The sequence below is a fragment of the Cryptomeria japonica genome, chromosome 3 (genome assembly GCF_030272615.1).
Source record: "Cryptomeria japonica chromosome 3, Sugi_1.0, whole genome shotgun sequence".
NCBI lineage: Eukaryota > Viridiplantae > Streptophyta > Pinopsida > Cupressales > Cupressaceae > Cryptomeria > Cryptomeria japonica.
Window position 1 is genome coordinate 268,580,254 of NC_081407.1, and position 10,060 is coordinate 268,590,313.

At 39.0% G+C, this 10,060-nt stretch overlaps 1 protein-coding gene across 1 annotated transcript in view; it reads left to right on the plus strand.

Moving 5' to 3' along the window:
* LOC131053336 (protein SHORT HYPOCOTYL IN WHITE LIGHT 1) overlaps window positions 1-9,182 on the plus strand; it is a 66,177-nt gene extending 56,995 nt beyond the window's left edge. The window contains exon 4 of the mRNA XM_057987934.2: window positions 9,132-9,182. Within this exon, the coding sequence (XP_057843917.1) occupies window positions 9,132-9,167 (36 nt within the window). The 3' untranslated portion in view covers window positions 9,168-9,182. The remainder of the gene's footprint in view (window positions 1-9,131) is intronic.
* The last annotated feature ends 878 nt before the right edge of the window (window positions 9,183-10,060 follow it).

Sequence of the window (10,060 nt, forward strand, 5' to 3'; positions counted from 1 at the left end):
GCCACTCGTAAAGGCAATGGCTCCAGTATCTTTCAGGCTCGTTGCGATCACATTCATGCACACATACATCCATCCATCCCAACCATGGCTTGTTATTTGATCTGTAATCCAAGAAAGTACTTCATGCGTCTGGCATCCCACTTTTTCATAAATCATGTCCAACTTGGGGGCAATGCCCTTACAATCTAGATGATGGAAGTGGATTCTACATTACTGGTGATTCATTGGCAAAAACATTCAAAAATGTCTCGCAAAATACCAAAAACATTAAAAAACAATACAAAATCCAAAAACATCAGAAAACATCAAAAATCACACAAAAACATGGCAACACCTTGTACATATTCATTCAAGCAGATACAAAATAAACATTGACAACTACTCACACACTGACCATTTACCAATCAAACCAACACAATCAACATCAACAAATCCAAAACTGTCTTTAAAACAAGGATGCATCCTTCCTTACCAAAACAAAGACAAGATGACATTTCTTTGACAAGAAAATTCTGTTAGGCTATCAAATACTTGGTTGATTTATGAGTACAATCGTTTGTTTATCTGTATTGGAATCTTTTAGCATTGTTTTGTATCGTTTGCGCATTATTTCCGATGAAGTTCTGGGGCATGTACTAATGGTGTCTACGTGGGAAGTTCACTAAGCTATGTGATCATAGACAAAAATGCAGTCATAGATCACTACGGCTTGCTGACTACAGCGTATATCTCGACCATATGGACATGAACCATTACCAAGGATCCTTATTCTTTATTCTTTATGTATATATACTGTTTGGTTGCAGGTACAATGCTCATTCTTTGGTTCCTCTTCCTCCAAATTGGATAAAGGTTTTATTTTTTTAGTACGGTATGAACTTGTCTCAGGATCTGATTAGCCTAAGATCAAGGAGGACGATCCAAGTCATGCACGAAAGGAGATAATCCTTGTCTGTTCCGCAAACAATACTTTGGTCGACTTGACCCTTATATCAAGTCGTTTGTATTAACTTGCTATATTAAAATCCATGAAAGAAATACTCAGGTCATCTTGAATCATTGTGTCAAGATGCTTGTATTCTCTTCCAACATTTTAAAGCTCAATGATGAAAATAGAGCACTATGGATCGTCATTTCACCTCATCTGTTTCTATCTTGCATTCTGTTGCATCTCACCCATCCATTCATTCATTCATATGTAGGCTTTTACATGAATGACTAATAAAAGCTGGTCTTGAATACAAATCACGACCAAGTACTCTGATACATCATTAATGCATCATGCAAAGTCTTAAAAACCTTGCATTCCTCATGGTCATATCATCATTGCATTTAGGTGCATCTTGCATTGCGACCATTCATGTCATTTTTAAACTTAAACATTGCATATAGTTCATTATTGACATTAGTTTTCATTATCAAAATCATTTTCATCATTGCATCAATCATAAATAATTAGATTTATTCATGGGATCAAATTGTCTTTGGTTGTTTTAAATCATTTACTAAGCATTTCATCCAGTATAAATTATCTATTATAATTTTATTAAAAACTTTTCATCATTTATCATTTGCATTCATTTCTTTATAGTTAAAAGATGCATTCATTCATTACTAAGTATCTTATTATGCTCATTTTAGGATTCATTTCACATCACATTCATTATCCTCTTTTTAATTGTATTAAGGTACAGTTATTACAAATATTAGTTATAGTATCATCCCACTTTCATATTTAATGCATTTTAGATGCATAAGACCATTTGTTTACAAAACATTGGTTCATACCATCTCATATATCCATTTTACGTATGCATTCATTTAAAACACATTATCATATAAACATTTGTACTTTACATTTGTTTATCCATCTGCGTTCATTTAGGCATCATCATATAAACATTTGTACTTTACATTTTGTTTCTCCATATTGCATTCATCTAAACACATCTAGATGCATATTCATACATAACATCATTCATTCAAACATCGTCACATAAATCATCTCATCATTACATTGCAATAGGAAACATCAAAAATCCTGTTCATGCATCAAGCATAAGCATATATCATCATCATGGCATTCCATACATAGAGCATTACATCACAAATCAAATACATCATATATATATAAACCTGCATTCATATGTCAGTATACAACGTCATAAATCATCATAAAAACATGCATAAAAAGAAACAGATCATCAATGCATACATATACACATATACATCTAAGCAATAAATCATCATCATGCATAAACATCCATACATCATCACATGCATAATCATCACAATATGGGATCCCCTCATATATATCATCTCATATATCAGAGTACAATGAAGTCTACAAAAATCGGCTACCAAGAGCCATCCAAGATACAGTCCAAAAATAGACAATGATACAATACATGTATGCAAAAATGCTCTCTCAAATGCCACTCTGGCCAGATGCTGTACCACCACCACCCCTACCTACTCCACCACTGGTACCTGCACCACCTGATCCATCTCTGCGTGGAGGCCTCATCGAACCCCCACTCCCTCCTGCATCTCCTGATCTATCCTGCCTCCAAGGACCCATCACTCCCCCACTGCTCTGCATCCTCTGTGATCGCTCGGATCTCATCTGCCGCATCTGGGTATAACTGAGAGCTCGCTGACTGAGTGGCACCACCTGCTCATATAAACCTCGCCAGTACTCTATCTCAGCCTGTGCTCGCCCAAACTGCCTCATAATCTCCCCTGTAGGACCCTGTGCTCCTACTCCCGCTCGGACTCTCTCCTGCAGCTCCGCCAATCTCTCCACCGCAGTATCTCTCTCTCGCAGCACCACTGTCAGCTCTGACTCACGTGCAAATAGCTGCACATCCCTAGCTGCTATCTCCTCCTCTAATCTCTCCACCCGGGTCTGCAAATAACCTATCATATGCTCCCGCAGATCCCCAGTAGCTCCCTCCCCCATGTCCATGGCTGCCGCACCTGTATCACCCCCTCCACTAGGTCCGTCCCCTGCACCACCCTTCCCTGCACCTGTATCCATCGGGATCTCTCTCTCCATCCCCCTTCCACTCAGCTGCACTCCTCCCTGCATCAAAGGTCCCTGTGATATCTGAAGAGGTAGTCCACCTCTCCCTCTCCGCTGCCTCGGCATCCCCAAACCTCCTCCACCTCCTCCACCTCCTCCACCCCCACCTCCTCCTCCTCCTTCTCCACCCCCACCTCCTCCTCCATCTCCTCCTCCTCCTCGGCCTCCTGCTCTCCGTCCCCATCTCCGTCCTCTCTCATCCTCAAAAGATGGGATCGGCTCTGCTGGGTCTGATATCCGTAGGATCGGGTGCGCCGCCCGATACTGTGTATACTCTACTGTCACACCTGCATCCACGACCCTCGGTCGTAAGTCCCATGGCCTCGCCTGCAGTGTCCGAAACTCTGCCAGTGCCTGATCATACGGTAGCATTGGACCCCATGCATACCGCTCCCGAATCACTCGTGCATACTCCCCTGATCCGCTAGGCAGTCCTTGCTGCCGTCCGAACTGCCTCATCACTCGTCCCGACACCTGTCTCTCCACATGATAAGAGGTCCTCCCAATGAGGAATCGGGTCATGAAGCAATACGGTAGTGCCTCCGCATCATCCTCCCATGGCTCACACTCCAAGTATGGCCGCCAGATCACTGCATCCAGGTCATCCAATGCCTGCCGCCACCACTCTAACTTCCCCAAGTGGGGCTGACTCATCATGCCACTGTACATAAACATGTATGGCTGGTCCACGGCTCGGAATCTGAGACTCACTGGTCGAGTCACTGGTAAGTGCTCCCATGCCCACACATGCAGCAGCGTCATGCCCACTGCAAGAGAACCTCTCCCCCGGTACACTACCTCGTGTAGCTCCTGATACATGTGCGCTAACACGCACGGCCCCCATGCAAATCGGGTCCCCTCAGTCATCATCATCTTTATCACCTGTCCCCATCCCACCGCCAATCCATGTGACCGCCTGTCTGGACACAGAAGTCCTCCCACGATCCCTGACAACACTGCTGGAAGGGGATCATATAGTGTCGCTATATTCTCCCATGCGATTGAGCCATCATCAATGTATACATCCTCCTCAAAAATCCTCTGACAAGACACCGTCCCCCAGGATCTATCATATGTCACCAGCTCCCCCCGAATCGAAATCCGAAGGATACACCACACGTCCTCTAAGGTCACCGTCATCTCCCCCTGGGCTAGATGAAACGTGCACGTCTCACTGTGCCATCGCTCTGCCAAGGCTGTGATCAGACCATGATTCATCCGAATCACGGGCATGTGCATCACCTCGTACAGGCCAGTAGCTGCAATACAGTCTATCTCTATCTGTGTCAACCGATCTCGCAATCCCTGTGTCGCAGGGTGGCGCTCGCGTAACTGCAACACGCGCAGATCCTCCTGCACATCGACATTCATCACAATCACCATCAGTTGTTTTGTTATCAAACTTTCTTAAGTTTAAACCTAGACTATCATCAGATACTTTGATCAAGTATCTTCGGGTCTTAACAGGTAAGCAATCATGGCCACCTAGACTTCAATAGGCATTTATTCTAACAAATGACCTAAGTCTCATCGGGCTGCTATGGTTCAAAACAACTCCCACTTCACCTCGCCATCCATCAATCGTTAGGCATCAGGAGATTTATTTTGTCCGACATTGGGGCATCTCGTTATCCTAAGGCAAAAGCGCTATTTTATCTACAATAGCGCTAGTTCTACACAATAGCGCTACAACAACAGCAATAGCACTCAAAAAGCTCTACAATAGCGCTACAAAAACAAAAGCGCTCAATCTGCTATACAATAGCGCTATTACACATCAATAGCGCTCAATTAACCCTACCATAGCGCTACTTTGTCAAGTGCGCTAAAACTTGCCTACATTAGTGCTAATGCATACAAAAGCGCTCAAACCAGACCACAATAGTGCTATTGCGGCACAAAAGCGCTAATTCATGGCGCAAAAGCGCTAAAACCATAGTTCCAGCGCTCTTGCTCCGACTTGACTTAGACTCAGCTAAAAACCTATCAAAAATGCATGAAAAGTAAGTTTTCGAATTTGCGTACCGCTGGTCCGTAGTCCTCTGGGCGCTCGAACCGTCGGACTCGCTCGAATCTATGCTCGGTGATCGGAATCAGCATAGTCGCTCCTCCTTGCTCCTCCAAATGTCACTATCAGAGCTCTCATTTTCAACTGGTTGCAGTCACAAATGATCCTGTTTTCACCCCTTTCACCCCATTTATGCCCTTCGACGTCATCGTAACTTCGCCCCGCTCATCGCCGTGGTCCCCGTGAACTTCCCGAGCCCCCCATTTCTCCATGTTTCCCCCGTTTTCTTCTATTTTTCCTCAGTATGCCTAACTTCTTCTCTTCTACCACCCTGCTAATTTTCATTCTTTTTCGAGAGATAGCCCGATTTTTCGAAATTTTTCGGCCCATCTCTCGAGGGGGCATACCACCCATTAAATTTACATTTTATGGGGCATTTCTTCACACCGGTTTTTCTTTCTTTGAAACGATGCGATAAACTGCACCGTCTCAAAGAGGGGCAAATGTAATCACATAAATCTGTCCATTTTAATTAAATGAATATTTCGTATTTATTTGATTAAAAATCCACTAGCCACCAATTAATTCATCCCCAAACATTCTTCTATTAATTAAATAAATTACTCAATTTATTTTAATTAATTCATTAAAATCCAATTACAATCAATTAATTAAATAAAATCTATTTATTTAATTAAATCCCCCTATTCCTCTTTTAAATAAATTAAATAAAACATTTATTTAAATCATTATCCCCCCCCACTTGCATTTTCCTACAAATGCAACTTGCATATTTATTGAAATAAATGAATTTTTATTTTAATAAAATCTTATTTTCCCTCACCCACCAAATCCACTTGCAAAAATCTAATCCCCTTCTAGATTCTTCTAACCCCTTCCTAATTAGCCTAATCCATCCCCTAAATATTGTCACATTCCTAAGCAAAATGGAGTCACTTCTCAAAGCCTCAAAGTCTTTGATAACCATTAAAGGCTTCAAGTCTTCAACCACTAAATGACTCAAAGTCTTTGATAACCATTGAAGGCTTCCAACTTTCAACCACTTAATCCCCAAAGTCTCCAATAACCATTAATGGTTAATTCAACCCTCCCACATGGTTAAAACATTTGTTTTGACTCAACCTCTACTCAACCCAAGGGTCTCATCAAGCATTTAATGCTTTGACCATGATTATCTCTTAATCATTTGCACAAAGGTTTATCCTTGCATTAACTCCTAATCCAGTGGGTAATCCTAATTTAGGCTTGACCTTTACCTTCTAGATAACCATGAGGTCTCCTCAGGCATTTAATGCCTCCAATCTCTTCTCTCAACCCAATCTTATGTTGACACTTGTCACCATTTTATTGATGCAAATTGTGCACATGGATCCCCAACTTTCAAGCTTGACCCTTGATTAAACCTTTCAATCCTGGCCATCCATTGCTCCATTTTTCCTATAAATAGAGCCCATTCATTCATAATCCAGATCCTGAAAACTTGTATGCATTTAGGCTATAGACATTTTTAGAGAGCATTTAGCATAAGCAATCTAACATCTTATCTTTTTGGTTGAAATACATCATTTTAGCATTAGTATTAGCTTTTTATTTCACATTTAGAGCTATACTACAATCTCAATCCTCCATAAGCATCCATAGTGCTGAGAGCTACACTATTTTGGAACTTGGAGAGGAGAGGAACAAGGGAGAAGAAGCTAAGGCCATGCTAAGAGGCACTTGGAGATGTCTCATGATCTTTGTTTTACTTATTAGATATATTAGCATGTCTCTTAGTCTCTCTTTTGGTATGCCTTTTTAGATTAGCTTTCGATTGACTAACACTAATGTTTTGTGTGTTTTTGTGTTCTTTGATCTTAGACTAACCTTGTGCCATTTAGGAGGGCATCAATTATATTAATTATATTTTAATCATGTGTAAATCGATATTGAGTATTGATCAGATTATATATTTAAAGTAGATCATAATTGATAAAGTGTATCAATGATAAAGCAAATCAAAATCGATAATAATTATCGATTAACCAATATATATCGCTATTGTGAATAGGCATATTTAGTGACAGCCGAAACTATGAGACATGCACCATGTAGAGACATGTCTCTACGTAAGCATGCCTCCTCTTTATATATATAGAGGTGGTCGATCGGTACTTGTGGACATACAGAAAACATTAAGTGTTGATACAAGCATCTACAACCACTTTCACTACAGCGATATACATACTGGTAATTCGATAAGCATTATATCAATTACTTCGTTGTTCTAAATAGCTCATACAAAGAGATCGATATTGATATAAATCGATCATTGTGAACAGCAGTTCATATTGAAAGTAAATCAATGTTCTTAGAGATTGCTAATACAGTAAATAAGAATGGGAGATTATATTCTAAGATTAAAATTTCAAATACCCTATATTCAAATCCAATAAATCTTCAACAGTAGACACTAACACCAAAATATGATGAATGCTATTATGCTATGCTTGTGGCCCCATTGGTGACATATGTGATTGCACTAAAAACTACTTTTGTTTCCTCTTTATAGTAGCTAGTACATGAGAATTTAAATCTATCAATTGTTGCCATATTAATAAGGGCACTAAGATTATGTCCCAACAAAATAATTTACAAGGCCGCGTAAACTATATCTTGAATTTTTAAGTACAGAATTTTGATCATAACATCAAGACTAAGGGTGAGATTTCATGGGGGCTTCAGGATCTATTTTCATGGAGCAGGAGGTTCTATGAAACAAAAAAAAATTATGCTACGGGATTAATTTGAATCTTTTACTTAAAAATAGCAGCCCCTACCTTTTAGGATGACAGATTTGAGCTGGGTGAAATTGGAGTAGGACTAGAAATTGTCTCATCAGCTTAAGAATTTTTTTGCCACTTGTCAATCATTTGAAATTCTAGATTCTCATCAGGAAAAAATTGGAGAGAAAATGATGTTTATTCAATAATTTTAATCACAGTATTATTAATGAGACCACCAACTTCCTTAATTTCAAAGCTCAAATTGTTCAAGTTGAACTGCACTACTAAATTCATGAGTGCACCAAGTGAGATTTTTAGGAAGCTCCCCACTCTGTGACCGCAACCTAAGAGGACAATTCATCACTTGGCAAGATTCATGGCTTTTGTACTAAAAAGGAGCATTGTCATTTGGTTATGGTAGTTACCAAAGGAGTAAAAGCCATCTCTATCTGGAGACCAAACTTGTATCTAGTAGGTCCAATCCAGTCAATCTGTAGGAACTGGGAACTTAAGTATTTCCTAGATTCTTGATGTCAAAGGTAAAAGATGATTACTCATGTTGACAGGTGAAGGGGTGGGTGTGGTGTTGGTTGCAGGGATGGGAGTTCATGAGTTTGAAGCTTAGTGAATCGGTTCAAATGACGATCTGGGATGATACTTCAACAATGGCTTGGGTCCCCAACTTTTTTCTCTAGAGGCTGGAAAGTTGTTGCGAAGAGGTGTTTGGAACATTGGTGATTGCAATATGCAACGAATGAATGTCAGTGCAAAACACTTCAAAACAGACCAAACGGTTACCCTCTTTTTTCTACTTCTTCATTATATCAATCCACCAAATTGCGCTGCAAGTATAAAAGAGATGTATTGCAAAATAATAAAATTGTTGAAGTGTTGTTGTTCTGTGATGTTCATTAAATGCAACGAAGCCTAATTCTATGGTAGAAGACTTGCAAAAAGTGACGGTAGGAGTTTGGTTAAGTGTTTCATTGAAATCTAGGATAATCCATTCAAAGACTAATCATAATTACGCACATTGATTTGCAGGGTATGAGATACCATTTGATGAGGTCGGTTTATATAAGATTTTCCATTAAGTTTTGTAAAAGCTTGGAGATAGAGACACTGTTTTTAGATCATTTTATGCAATATAATCTCTAAGTCTGATCCACTTTGAAAAATGATGTATTTTTCTTACTTTTTATTTCATAAATCATGTGAGAACCATGATTTGAATACTACGGGAATATTTTAGTGCTTTTCAGATTTGGTATTACAGAAGAGGAAGTGATCGCGGCATATTCTTGTTTCTAGTAATGGAAATCAGAAGTGCAATTCACAAGGAAATTTGATTGTTGTTTTGTGTGGGGGAATCTGACTTTATATTAATTGAATTCCAAAAGATCATCGACCTAAATGATCTTTTAGAAATTTCTGAAGAACTTCTTGTAGAAGTGCGAAGATGGTAACTCTCTTTTAAACCATTACTCATATTAATGTATAGAGAAAGAACATCTATAAATTAAAATCATATATCAATATCCATCAATAAGGCTGTTGGGATTTCAGTAATGGCATAGTGTGATGGTAATAATTTTGGTTTTGTGATACTTGTCATCAAGGTTTAAATTTTTATTAGCATGTTACTCCTATTAGAATGTTATTGCTAAATATTCATGTTGGAGATGAGATCACTCATATGTGAGTTCATAGTTCTTGTTAATAGTGTTCTCCCAATTTTCTTTTGTTGAAGTTTGTTGGGATGTGATTTTATTTGGAATGTGAGAATTTATTGAAGTCCTCATAAAGAATGATATATTGAGTACCTTAAGATAGGCTCCTCCAACAAATATTACCCTTTTTAAAAATTTTTTTTAATCCGAAAGTAGTTTGTGCTTATATTGTCTCCACTATTGAGCTTAATTATATTCCATTAATTCAATATAAGAGTTTTGGCTATAACTGGCATTATGACTTGTATCATTTGGTTGAGACTTGCAAAAATATCGTGCTGCCCTTGTGTGGTCTATCCATGTTTAATCGTCTCTTTGTTTCTCTTGTGGCTAGTATCTACTTTGTTTTTATTTTTGCATTTGTGTAGTGTATTCTCCTTTTGCCCTTTGAGAAATATTTTGAGTTCATTTTTTTTTGATCTTCAAGTGGTAAATTTCTTTATTGCCATTA